The sequence below is a fragment of the Lactuca sativa genome, chromosome 2 (genome assembly GCF_002870075.4).
Source record: "Lactuca sativa cultivar Salinas chromosome 2, Lsat_Salinas_v11, whole genome shotgun sequence".
Lineage (NCBI taxonomy): Eukaryota > Viridiplantae > Streptophyta > Magnoliopsida > Asterales > Asteraceae > Lactuca > Lactuca sativa.
The window spans coordinates 157,553,866-157,567,305 of NC_056624.2; the positions used below are offsets into that span (position 1 = coordinate 157,553,866).

A 13,440-nucleotide genomic window follows, 5' to 3' on the forward strand; every position below is an offset into this window, starting at 1 on the left:
GCAGAATATATTGGTGAACATAACATATGTTAATTTGTTTCATTGAGGCAATCCATCGAACAACTGTTGTGCATTTTGAAGATCAGACATTTGCTGTTACTTACCCTTTTCCAGCCTACAAACCACATAATTTAAACCAATAATGATAAAAAAATAAAAAAAGTATTATGGTAAAAGAGGTAATTAGATTTAGGAACGCTACTTTTTTACCTCATGGCAAGAAGAAATTGAAATCCAATGGGGATGGAATCGATTTTCATTGACTGAAGACAAACCTTTAAGCCATCGATTTCTGGACATCCTCAGGCAGCATCGTGTTGAGACGTATGACCATCGTGGATGACCCAGAAGCCTCAAATCCATCAGACCCAATAATCGCATATGGGTTTTCATAGATTCTATTCGACGACGATGGTGGTACGTGGCGGTGAAGGGAGGTCGATGGTGATGTGTTGCATATAAATTGATGGTGGTGGTTAGTTGCATCATAGAAGGAGGTGGTGGAACGCATATTTGAGCAATAACAGAGGGTTTTGGAGAACCTTCTTTGTTAGCAAGAATCGAACAAAATGAAGGTAGAGTAGGGTTTCATCGCAAGAAAAATAAAATAAATTAAATAAATTAACCTGCAATTTTGGTCAAAGATCGATTTCTACAGGGGGGTAGAGTAGGGCTGATTTCTCGATCTTTTTCTCACCAGTATCGATGTGTTATCTTCATCCCAGATGCTTCAATAAAACCCCAAAATTGAACGACCGAGTCATCTATTTAACCTCAATTCTTAATCGGTAGAAGAAAGCTTTGAAAGAAGGTGGCGTTAGTGGTGGTGACGGTGTTGAGATGAGGCGGTGAAGAGAGAAGGTGGAGGAGTAAGGTTTTCTTGGAAGAGTGGTTATCGATTATCATCTACTAAGAGAGGGTTAACAAAAGATCGAGAGGATCGCGGTCGGTTTGTGCTGTTGGATGAAAGAAGGTAGGGGCGGTGACCATGTACACAAATCTGAACCTCATTGGATGAGAAAGCGGTGGGTGCGGTAAAGTTAGATCATAACAACACGTGTATATAAATAATAATAAAAAATGACATAAACTACTCCTAAAAGAAAGGAGACACAATTGCAACCACATTTATAATGAATGGACCATTTTAAACTACCCCTAAAAGAAAGGAGACACAATTGCAACCACATTCATAATGAAAGGACCATTTCTGCCGGACATTTTTAGTGAATATATATTAATAATTGAGGGACCATTAATGTCAATCCCTTAGCCACTTTACTGTAGCTAAGGGTATACAATTTTAATATATATATATATATATATATATATATATATATATATATATATATATATATATATATATATATATAATTTAAGAATCATAATGGAGTTTGAAAATTACAATTTTTGAACTCCATGGTCATTTTAATGTTTAAAAAATCGTTATCTTTGATATTTAATAATTTAAAATTTATCATTTCGACGAATAACCCTTATTTTTGTGATTTTAGACTTTAGTTCCTTTTATTTGTTATTTTTCTTCCTTAATGCCTAAGAGTCATGGTAGAGTTTCCAGTATCATAAGTAAGTATTCTTGTGTTAATTGTTTTGATAAAAAATTATAAGAATTGTGAAATTTTTTGGAAGAACATTGATTGACTTCAATATTCTTGAGAATGGAAGTCTTTATTTTTTGCTTTTTCGTTCATTTTTGTCGCAAAAAATCATTCAAACTTGCAATGGAAACTGTAATTGTCTCCTCTTATGACATCAATAATTCATTGAATTCTATAAATTTTAATAGATTGTCGTATATTTTTATAAAATTCTATTTTTTTTCCTTACATTGCATTGAATTTTATAGAAATTCAATGAAACATTTATTTAAAACTTATTTTTTGTTTCTGAATTCAATGGCTATTGAACTTAATTTGCATTGAAGGCATCATTAACATCTCACTATGGTTTAATTTAATCTATTATACCAACAATCACATCTCCTTTAACTATTTTATTAAACTACACATTATAGATTCTCTTAACAACATAAAATTTTTATATATTTGGTTATCTTAAAACAATATTAGCCCCTTACACTGCTTACTATATTTGTCATATAATTACGAGCCTGTACACATGCTTCTAGAGCTACTCGATTAGCTACGGCACCGGGTGCATTTCCCCAAGGGTGCCCTAAAGTTCCTCCACCGAACTGTAGTACGGAATCATATCCAATGATCTCGGTTAGATCAGGCATATGCCAAACGTGAATACCGCCCGAAGCTACAGGTAGAACACCTGGTAGAGAGACCCAATCTTGGGTGAAATAGATACCGCGACTTTTATCTTTTTCAATAAAATCATCACGCAGTAAATCAACAAAGCCCAAAGTGATTTCTCTTTCCCCTTCAAGTTTACCTACTACGGTACCAGAATGAATATGATCTCCACCAGACATACGTAACACTTTAGCTAGTACACGGAAGTGTATACCGTGATTCTTCTGTCTATCAATAACTGCATGCATTGCGCGGTGGATGTGAAGAAGTAGACCATTATCTCGGCAATAATGAGCCAAGCTAGTATTTGCAGTGAATCCCCCTGTTAGGTAGTCATGCATTACGATAGGAACTCCCAATTCTCTGGAAAATATAGCCTTTTTCATCATTTCTTCGCATGTACCCGCAGTAGCATTCAAGTAATGCCCTTTGATTTCACATGTTTCAGCTTGTGATTTAAAAATAGCTTCAGCACAAAATAAGAAACGGTCTCTCCAATGCATAAATGGTTGGGAGTTCATGTTCTCATCATCTTTAGTAAAATCAAGGCCACCACAAAGACATTTATAAATAGCTCTACCGTAGTTTTTAGCGGATAACCCCAATTTAGGTTTAATAGTACATCCTAACAGGGGACGACCATACTTGTTCAATTTATTTCTCTCAACTTGGATGCCGTGAGGCGGGCCTTGGAAAGTTTTAGCATATGTAGTAGGGATTCGCAAATCTTCCAGACGTAGAGCACGCAAGGCTTTGAACCCAAATACATTACCTACAATGGAAGTAAACATGTTAGTAACAAAACCTTCTTCAAAAAGGTCTAATGGGTAAGCTACATAAGCAATATATTGATTTTCTTCTCCAGGAATAGGCTCGATTCCATAGCATCGCCCTTTGTAACAATCAAGGCTCGTAAGTCCATCGGTCCACACAGTTGTCCATGTACCAGTAGAAGATTCGGCAGCTACTGCGGCCCCTGCTTCTTCAGGCGGAACTCGAGGTTGAGGAGTTACTCGAAATGCTGCCAAAATATCAGTATCCTTGGTTTCATACTCAGGAGTATAATAAGTCAATTTATAATCTTTAACACCAGCTTTGAATCCAACACTTGCTTTAGTCTCTATTTGTGGTGACATAAATCCGTCCCTACAATTCATGAATTAAGAATTCTCACAACAACAAGGTCTACTCGACATGAATTAGGTGTTAATGAAACTTTTTACAGGAACCTTTCACAAAATTCCCAACTAATAGTAAAATTATCAACTAATCAGAATGCTTGATTATTAGACCACGGTATTTGATTCGGCAAATACATCATTATTGTATACTCTTTCATATATATGGCGCAACCCAATTCTTATTTATTTATTTTTTGAATCAAAATAACTAAAAATCACCCAAATACTAAGAAATTCCCTCTTGACAGTGATATATGTTGTAAGTGATGTTGTATATGTAAATCCTAGATGTGAAAATACGTGGAATTTTTTTATGAGAAGGTAAAAAAAAAAAAAGAACAACAGGATATACCTAAATGAATAGAAATAAGAAGAGCCGATAATATAGAAATACTGAATCGTAAATAGAGTTCATGTTCAAATTCCATAGATAATATAGATGGGATTGTCTATAATGATAGACAAATGAAAGATTTGAATAAGTAAACAATTAAATTGGATTCGGTTGGATGGTACAAACAAAATCGTGTGCTAACTCTCCTTTCTTTTGAATTAACGTTCAACTTGACATCAGAGATTTATTTTGAATGCGATCCTGTTCGCAAAAAATTTCGAGATTTTTTACTTTATTGTTATATTATGAATATGAGAATGAATCCTACTACTTCTGGTTCTGGGGTTACCACGTTTGACAAAAAGATATTGGGGTGTATCGCCCAAATCATTGGTCCAGTACTAGATGTAGCCTTTCCGCCAGACAAAATGTCTAATATTTATAACACTTTGGTAGTTAAGGGTCGAGATACTAGTGGTCAACCAATTTAACGTGACTTGTGAGGTACAACAATTATTACGAAACAATCGAGTTAGGGCTGTAGCTATGAGTGCTACAAATGGTCTAACGAGAGGGATGGATGTAATTGATACGGGAGCTCCACTAAGTGTTCCGGTCGGTGGAGCGGCTCTCGAACGAATTTTCAACGTGCTTGGCGAGCCTGTTGATAATTTAGGTCCTGTAGATACTAGTACAACATTTCCTATTCATAGATCTGCGCCTGCCTTTATATAGTTAGATACAAAATTATCTATTTTGAAACCGGAAATAAAGATATCAAATTTCTACCAAGATAACTTTGGATTCTATCTGAACTACTCAATTTCAAATGATATCCACATTGTTCACAAAGATGCATCTTTGATTTAAAAAAATTCTTATAATTTAATCCATAACAATTTTCGCATTGAACCCACAAATCCCGGTATAGTTTGGTCACTCGTTGTGATATCCTCGTTTTGACTACTATTTTCACTTTTATTACAAATGGAACTAGAAATGTAATCGTTACTGGAATTATCGTTACCACTTACAATGTAATTATCAATACAGCTTTGGGACTGAAGATAACTGTCAATGCAACTATTAATGTGATTATTCCAAGTATACTGAGTATCATCCATGTAACGATCGTGGTGGGGATTCTTACTCTTAGATCCATTATTCAGATCATTAGAATTCCGATAAAAAGAACTTTCTAGTTCACTACAAAAAGGATGATCATTGGCAATCTCAAAAATATGATTTTCAATATCAAAATATATAGAATAACTGTCCCCATTACTATCTTTCACTAAAAAAGTATCATCAGAGAAAAAATTCCGAATGTCCTTGACGCCAAAAAAAAGATCAACATTATTGTAATTGTCATGACCACCCGAACCCTGAATGTTTTTATCCGTATCATTTCTATTCGGATCTTTACTTTCACTGGCATTTTCAATAGGACCATAGGACCACGACTGCCCATTGATTTACTTAGCCTACATTTGTGTTCGAACTCCTTCTTAAATAACATCGAATTGAACCACCATCTTTTCATAGAGTTTTCTTGCTCCATATTTTCATGAAAATACAATAGATGAATAGTCATTCGACGAAAAATCATTTAATTTATTTGAATATCTTATTTCCTATCAAAATAAGCATATCCATACAATCACTAGGATTATTAACTAATATAATAAGGAGTGTAAGTATTGAAAAAAGGATTTGTTCTCTCCTACGAACAATTTTTTCGTAAAACCTCGTCTAATAACTAATAATCAGTTAAGTTTCTATTACAATACGGGACAAAAAAGGACAATATACAGGATGGGTAGAAAGAGCTGTGATACCTGTCTCCAATACCTGTCTCCAGGGAAAATACAGGATCTAAAATAATATCTCAATCCTAAGGATCTATAGGATTAATTGTGGATCCAACCAACACAAAAATAGAAAGATTTGAGTTGTTTTAGTCTTCGAGTTTTTAGTTGAAATTTTTTATATCTATATAAGTATGTATCTATCTAAAATATATGCATGTTGGATTCGGCTCAATCCTTTTAGTAAAAGATTGGGCCGAGTTTAATTGAAATTCAATTAAGAGAACGAAAGTTATTGATCCAAAGTATCCATTACCTAAAACTCAAATTTAATCTCCTTCCATATTCAACATCAAGTATTTCACATCATTCTATCAACTAGAAACTATTTCTTTACAAACATAAAATTGTTAAAAAAAAAAAAAGACTTTACGAAATACAAAAAGTTATTTTACATTTTGTACCTAGTCATCTCATTTGAATAAAGTTTGTTACACATTCTTGTCTTTCATTTTGAACGTGTAACTTGCTTTTTCTGTTAAAAGCATTGCATTTATATTCTCCCTTTATGTAATCAAAGAAAAAGAAAATCACGTGACGACTATCTCTTTAAAAGGTGAATTTGTATATGTCACTTGCATAAAGCCATTGATTGCTTCTTAGTTTTTTTTTTTTTTTTTGTCCTTCTTAAATAAATAATATCAGTGACGGAGCATGAACTTTTGATTTTGGGGCCGAAAGTATAATATATATAAAAATTAGAAAACATGGTGAATAACCCCTTCTAGCCTAAATAAGCTCCCCACCCGTGAGGAAGGGGGTGTGGAGGTAGATGTCACCCATTGCATAAATGCATTTTTGGTAAAATTAAAGGCAACTTTATGAGTCTTGTGTGATAGGAAGGTCCCATTAAAATTAAAAGGGATGTTTTAGAGGGCATCCATTAGACTTGCCATGTTGTATGTATCTGAATGTTAACCGAATAAGAAATACCTTGAAAGGAAGATGAAAATAGCTGAAAGGAAGATGTTGAGGTGGAATTGTGATATGAATCTTTTGGATATGATACATAATATAACTATAAGAAATTTGTTAAGAGTAAAGCGGATCATCGAAAAATTGAGGAGTAGATGATTGAGACGGTATGTACATGTCCAAATATAAACAATAGTAAGGATGATAGAGTCAATGAAGAACGGTGGTAATAGGAGATGAGGACGTCGTAAAAAAAAGTAAGAGGATAGTATGAGGCTAGGCATGTATGAACTTGCTATTTCAGAGGACATAACATTAGATAGGAGGGTGCGAATACTTAATAGTTAATATTAATGTAGATGAGTAGCTTAGCCCACACGTGTGTTTTGTTGTTTGATCTCTATATTGATGAGAACTAGTTAATGATCATACTCATTTTATGATCCCCTTTTTTCATGTCCTTGTTTTACCGTTCACATTGACTTTGCCGTTTTCTTGTTTGCCTCATTTGTAGGTTTTTTATACACTTGTTCTATGTTCCATGTTCTTTTCATCTTTTGCTTGCTAACTTTGACATTTTGTTTCCCTCTTTGCCTCGTCTACATGTCTTTGTTGACGAACATGCCAATGGTCATCTATGTGATAGTCAGAAAGATTGTCTACATTTTATTTCTCCTCCCTCCTCCTCGAGGCCGGACTGCCGGTTATTGTTATTATTATTATTTTTTTTTATCAAAAAGGTAAAACCAAGAGTTTATAGTAAATTAGCCTAAAATATAATATAAATTTTTTAAGTAATTCAAGTTGCTAGTAGAAAAACATAAAATATGGGAGGGTTACTTACACCTAGAAGTTCGATCCATCTGCCTACCTAATTAAATTAGATTTAATGTCATTTACAACTTCCATCTGTTCGTTCAACAAACTACTTTTTTGCCATTCAATTTCAATTTGCTCCAATTAATCCAACCGCCTATTATAATCTCTCTTTCACTCTCCATTTCTCATCTCACTGCACGCAAGCGACTTCAACAATGGCAGGGGTTTTGTCCCTTCTCAGGCGATTCTATCTCATCGCTTATAACTGGATTGTCTTCGCCGGATGGCAAGTTCAGATTTACAATCTAATTTTATCCCTTTTCCGATCTTAATCGTTGTTCAGTTCATATCTTATTCATCTCTCTGTTTTCTCGAATTTTAGGTTTCAAGTATTGTTCTTGGCTTTGAAAACTCTAAAGGAATCAGGGCATGAACAGGTTTACAGTAACATCGAAAAGCCGCTCTTATTAGCTCAATCTGCTGCCTTTTTAGAGGTATTCTAAAACCCTCAATGATCTAGCGTTTATATGATACATATACTTCGATTCCTACGAAATGGGTTTGAAATTGGAGTGGGAAAATTTGAACTTCTAAAGATGGTAAAACTTTGTTACAGTCTAAGTTTGAGCTTTCCCATAATATACATCTTTGGAAAAAAGTAGGTCACGACTGAAATCTATTTATTAACTTCGTCATTGAATTCGAACATGATCTCTGTAAAAATGGATCGGAAATCTCTCCCTTTCTTTTCTCAATTAAGACAATCTGCTTTAACAATTAGGGTTCGATACATCTTTTTTCCCCTTCGGTTTACGTAGATCAACCTGTTTCTTTCAAAAAGATTTGGTATTTAGTTTTTTTCCCCTTTATTTCATATGGATCAATCTAATTTCTCAAGATACTTATGTTACATGGTCTGATTTAGGGTTAGAGTTTCTTTCATGTAAAATGACATCAAAAGTACTTGAATCATGGCCCATGGATGTACATTGCATAGTTACATCATCATCAGCAGCAGCATCACCCTTAAACTCTGAATAATTAAAACCCTAATCTTGACAAAATAGTTTCTAGATTATGAATTCATTGTGAGTGTATTTTACTAATCTTTCTTTCTTTTCTTGCTTGCTTACTTTTTTGAAACAGATACTACATGGTGTCGTAGGTAAGTTCTATACTTCTCACTTCTCATTGATAAGCTGTGATTTCATCATTTCCACAATTTAAATTTCAACAAAAGTATAATTTCTTATTTTTTTTATGTTGTTTTTGGCATGAAAAAGGCTTGGTAAGATCCCCAATTTCAGCAACATTGCCTCAAATAAGTTCAAGATTGTATGTAGTATGGGGAATCCTTTATAGTTTCCCTGAGGTTAGAGTCACTTACTTTCTTCCTTTTTGTTAATAATTCTCAGTTTTTTTTTTTTTTTTTTTTTTTTTTTTTTACTGAGATAAAAAAAAAAACTTGATTGTGACAGGTTCAAACACATCCTATTGTTAGCTCTTTGGTCATTAGTTGGAGTATCACTGAGGTAAAAAACAATATTTGAGCTTGAAGAAATGGAAGAAAAAAAATAAATGATTTTATTATTTTGTAGCAATATATTTATGGTGTTGATAATTAGATTATTAGATACTCTTTCTTTGGGACAAAGGAGGCATTTGGTTCTACTCCATACTGGCTTTTATGGCTCAGGTTTGACCTTGATTCTTTGGTCAACTAAGTTGAAGATTTTATTTCCCATTATTATTTTTCTACTTTTTTTTTTTTTTTATAAAAATTGTAACTTTTGGTTTGTGTGAATGTAGGTATAGCACCTTTCTTGTGTTATATCCAACTGGCATCTCAAGTGAAATTGCTATGATCTATAATGCCCTACCTTATATGAAGGTAACAACCCTACATTCCTACTACCTTGTAAAATGACCATTTTACCCTGTTCTTTTCCTTGACTTTTTGTATTAAGTTGTTCTTTCTTTTCTTTTCCTTTTCTAGACTGAATAAACTATCTGAATTCGAGTAAAAATGACCATTTTACCCTTCTATTTAGAAACGATGCTTATTAACAAAGAAATAGTATCTTACTTTTGTTAGAGTAAATGGCTGTTTTACCCTTCTACTTAGTAAATGACCATTTTACCCTTTCATTTAGAAACAATACTTACTAACAAAGAAACAGTATATTGCTTTTGTTTGAGTAAATGACCATTTTACCCTTCTATTTAGACAGTAAAAAGACCATTTGACCCTACTATTTAGTAAATGACGATTTTATCCTTGTATTTTCAGGAATCTGAAAAGTATTCCATAAGGATGCCCAACAAATGGAACTTTTCATTTGATTACTTCTATTTTGCTTTTGTGGTGTTTGCAATCTACTTACCAGGTAAGTCCACTCAAGAATCTCTCATCATAGGTTTGACCGTTTGACTTATAAAAACATCATCTTTGCATAGAAAAGACTTTTTTTTTTTCCATTTAATTTGTTGTAAAACTAAAATGAACATATTTTGGTTGCAGGAATTCCTCATTTGTATGGATACATGCTTGCACAAAGAAAGAAAACTTTGTCCAAGTCGAAAAAGGCATGAACTCATTGATTTTAACTATTTGTACTAGATTATAATTTATAACCATTGTCACATGAATATATTTATGTTTACAACATAAATCATAATAAGTCCTTCCATTTCGAGTATCTCAATCTGTGGAAATCGTTCATCTATTTCGATAATTTATTCAAGATTTTGCTTTGTTAATCAAAAGAATCCATGGATCTTCATTGAAATAAAACCACCTCTTTATTATACAAATGTGTTGAACCCAAAAAAAATCACATATCATTAAGAGATACTCTTGCGTGAGATGTTCAAGGAATGTTACACACTCATACAAACAAAGCTATATGAGTAGATTAGAAGTTTGTCATCAAAATAAAAGAAGGGATAATAGGCAAACAGTTCATGAAAGTCAAGTTCAAAGTTGATCATCATTTTGGGTCGACATTTGTACAAAAAAAACAATAACATTATTTGGATTAGAAACCCCTAAATTAGTATATTCGTCTAACAAAAATGAGGAAAACAATAATAGAGAGATGATTGGAAATGAAATGTATTCAAGTTGTCAAAAAACCAAAAAATATTATAAAAATAACAAACTCTTTGAGTTTTTATTTTTCCACCTGTTATACTAAAGCATGTCATATTTTAATCTTACACTATTGGCCCAAGTTTTTTTTAATGAATATTGTCCTTTTTTTTTTAACTTTCCCCCAAAATTAGTGTGTGCTTTTTTATTTACAAATTTACCTTTTTTAAGACTTTTTATATAACCCTTTAAAGACTTTTTTTTATAGGTGTTTTTACAAGCTTTTGTAAAGTTTTTTATAATCTTTATAATCTCTTTTATCGGTTTTCCATACACATTTACAAAAAGGTAATAAACTTGTTTTTATAATTTTTAATACAATGTTTTAAACATGTTTTATAATTTCTTTGAAATTGTTTTTACAAATAAAAATTCTTTTTTACATATCGATACAATTATTTTAAACAAAAGTATTTCTAAATGTTATAAAAAAATATAAAAATATATAGAGAGGGTTGTAACATATTCAGAATTTTCATTTAAAAGATGTAAAAAAAAATTGGTTCTAAAGATGATTATAAGCCTTATGGAAACTCTATGTATAAAACTTTTCATACAATTTCTTTTTACAACTTTGTTTACTAGTGTTTATACAGAAGTTATAAAAATTTTAAAGTTTATTATACGTTGTAGAAAAACTAGTAGAAGAAATTGGTTCTAGAACTTATAAATCAACTTTAGAACCAAATTTTTATAAGTTTATATATTTTTTAAAAACTTGTAAAAGATGCTGTATAGAAGCCATTTTTTATTTCTTTTTTACATAAAGTTTCCATAAAGCTTATAATCAACTTTAATACCAAACTTTTTTATAAATGTTTAAAAACTCTTCTAAAAAATTAGAATATTTTTTTTACAATAATTTCTAAACTTTTTTTACAACTTTTTTTTATACTTTTTTACAACATGTAGAAATACTTTCGTTTAAAAAAGTTGCATGAATATATAAAAACAAGTTTTATATGTGAAAAATGTTTTTAAAAATTTGCAAAACAAGTTTAAAGCATTGTATTAAAAACTTTATATAATTTATATAATATTGTAAAAAATATTGTACGTTATATTTAAAAAAAGGTTGTACAAAAAATGTGAACGTTGTAAAAAAGAATTTAGAAAATTTGAAAAAATAAATAAAATTGTAAAAAATAATTTTGAAATGATTTATAAAATATGTGAACCATATTCATTACAAGATTTAAAATTTAGACCAAATTAGGTGTGGCCGTGTGATGAATCTGGTTTTTGGTTCTTTGATTGACTGTGTTTTGTTCCAGTTTTTTAGCCGTGTCAGTTATGTGGTTCCCGAGTATTGGATCGGTTTTTATTTGTAATCTATGAAACCTTTAAAAATAAATAACTCATTCATTTGATGTTGTAATAACATGAGATTTTTTTCCAAACATGTAGTTTATAGTTTGCACTTTCATTTATGCTATAATTTCATCATCTTTGGTTCCATATTGAATGAGGGTTACAGTTCTTCGAAATCAGGTTATTAAAGTTGAAAGTTTTCGCTTCTATTTCGACGACGTGTATGATACGTAACGAACGTTGTACTGGTCCAACATGTATGAGTACCTAAAAACCGAAACTAGTATATGTCACTAGATCCGGTTCCCAGTCCAAAGAATTCTCTAAAATCTGTTTGATTCAAATAATAATCCTAGACCAAATTTAAATCAAAATCAAAATCAAAATATATCAAAATCAAAATCAAAATCAAAATCAAAGTTCATTCCACCCACTTTGATGTGGAAGGTGAGTATGTTGTAAAAGCGTAAGTGTAGGGGGTGCTGATGAAAACATGCTATGTTTGAGAAAAGTGGTAGAACGAGCGTTGTACTTGTACCCTCAGAAATCAGAATAACCTACTCAGAAATCCTCGGGAAGAGGGTCGCTCTCAATTCTCAAATCTCACGACTTGATTTGATTTGATCCGAATCCCTATTTCCAATGGCGAATCTGAATCAGCAACAAATCTCAATTAAGCCATGGATCCTTGAAGTTGTTCCCTTCATAGTCCTTGTTCTCATAGCCGCTCATGTCATCGCTTTGGTACGCCACTTTTCTCTCTTATTTTACAAGATCAATCATTCCCATTTCACAATAATAATCATAATAATACGTTTCCTTTTGTTTGTGTTCATGATTTGGGGAAAAAAGGTCTATTGGATATACAGATTAGCTACGGAAAAGCTCCCTGGACGAAGAAAGAAGCACTAGACCTGCTTCTACTTCTAATTCATAGTTCAGTGGTTACACGAAGAATCGAAGGTGTAGTGATCCAAGATCTTGTTGATTTGTTTAATTTTTTACATTTTAGTCTTTGTGTATGGGGTGTAGGGAACTCTTGTTGGAGGCATACAAGGTGTTCGATGAAATGCGTGAAAGAAATGTTGTCAATTTGACGATTAGTTTGGGTGTGTGAAATGAAAAGTGATGTATTCAGTTAGTGTTCATGAAAAGTTTTTTTTTACAGAGTTTAAGAATTTCTTCTTGTGTTTTGGTTTCTTCTCCTTTGAAGTTCATACTTCAAGAATATTGTATATGAACTTGTCATTTCACCAAATCTGTATCAAGATTTATTCAATAGTGTTCCAAGAATTTTAGTTTGGATATTGTCATCAATGAAACATGATTAAAAAAATATCATTATTTAATAGTCTATGATCTTGTTTTATTGGTATTTAGTATTGTAATAATAATAATGAGATGAGATTGTTAATAATCATTACATAATCTTCATGGAATGTCATCTAATATGATCATTATAAAACTTTCTTCTACACATGGAATAATTTTAGGATGATCAAAAAAATAATCACATCATTATGGAAAATATAAAGAAATTATTCAATTTTTTCAGATTTGCCCACATAACCGCCATTTT

General features: G+C 31.9%; 2 protein-coding genes, 1 long non-coding RNA gene and 1 pseudogene across 3 annotated transcripts; 2 read left to right on the plus strand and 2 right to left on the minus strand.

Annotated features, from left to right (window-relative positions):
- Positions 1–2,086: 2,086 nt before the first annotated feature.
- Positions 2,087–3,439, minus strand: LOC122196623 (ribulose bisphosphate carboxylase large chain). Its single transcript, XM_042899734.2, has one exon. It carries the CDS (start codon positions 3,437–3,439, stop codon positions 2,087–2,089), a length of 1,353 nt encoding a protein of 450 aa, XP_042755668.2.
- A 1,109-nt stretch (positions 3,440–4,548) lies between these two features.
- Positions 4,549–5,340, minus strand: LOC122196624 (acetyl-coenzyme A carboxylase carboxyl transferase subunit beta, chloroplastic-like; annotated as a pseudogene).
- A 2,138-nt stretch (positions 5,341–7,478) lies between these two features.
- Positions 7,479–10,098, plus strand: LOC111883443 (very-long-chain (3R)-3-hydroxyacyl-CoA dehydratase PASTICCINO 2A). Its single transcript, XM_023879776.2, has 9 exons — positions 7,479–7,685; positions 7,782–7,893; positions 8,546–8,564; positions 8,683–8,771; positions 8,878–8,931; positions 9,025–9,095; positions 9,209–9,290; positions 9,690–9,786; positions 9,921–10,098. The coding sequence occupies exons 1-9, from the start codon at positions 7,615–7,617 to the stop codon at positions 9,989–9,991; spliced, it is 666 nt and encodes a 221-aa protein (XP_023735544.1). The 5' UTR covers positions 7,479–7,614; the 3' UTR covers positions 9,992–10,098.
- Positions 10,099–11,710: 1,612 nt separating this feature from the next.
- LOC111883458 (uncharacterized) lies at positions 11,711–13,140 on the plus strand. The gene is made up of 2 exons (XR_002847444.3): positions 11,711–12,605; positions 12,714–13,140. It is a non-coding gene; the product is annotated as an uncharacterized LOC111883458 (long non-coding RNA).
- Positions 13,141–13,440: the final 300 nt, after the last annotated feature.

Excerpts from the sequence above, each read along its gene's own strand:
- LOC122196623 (XM_042899734.2), bottom strand. The coding sequence starts at position 3,439 with ATGAATTGTAGGGACGGATTTATGTCACCACAAATAGAGACTAAAGCA.
- LOC111883443 (XM_023879776.2), top strand. The coding sequence starts at position 7,615 with ATGGCAGGGGTTTTGTCCCTTCTCAGGCGATTCTATCTCATCGCTTAT. Across the intron at positions 9,291-9,689 it reads ATGCCCTACCTTATATGAAG|GAATCTGAAAAGTATTCCAT; the intron begins GTAACAACCCTA and ends TTGTATTTTCAG. Across the intron at positions 9,787-9,920 it reads GTTTGCAATCTACTTACCAG|GAATTCCTCATTTGTATGGA; the intron begins GTAAGTCCACTC and ends TTTTGGTTGCAG.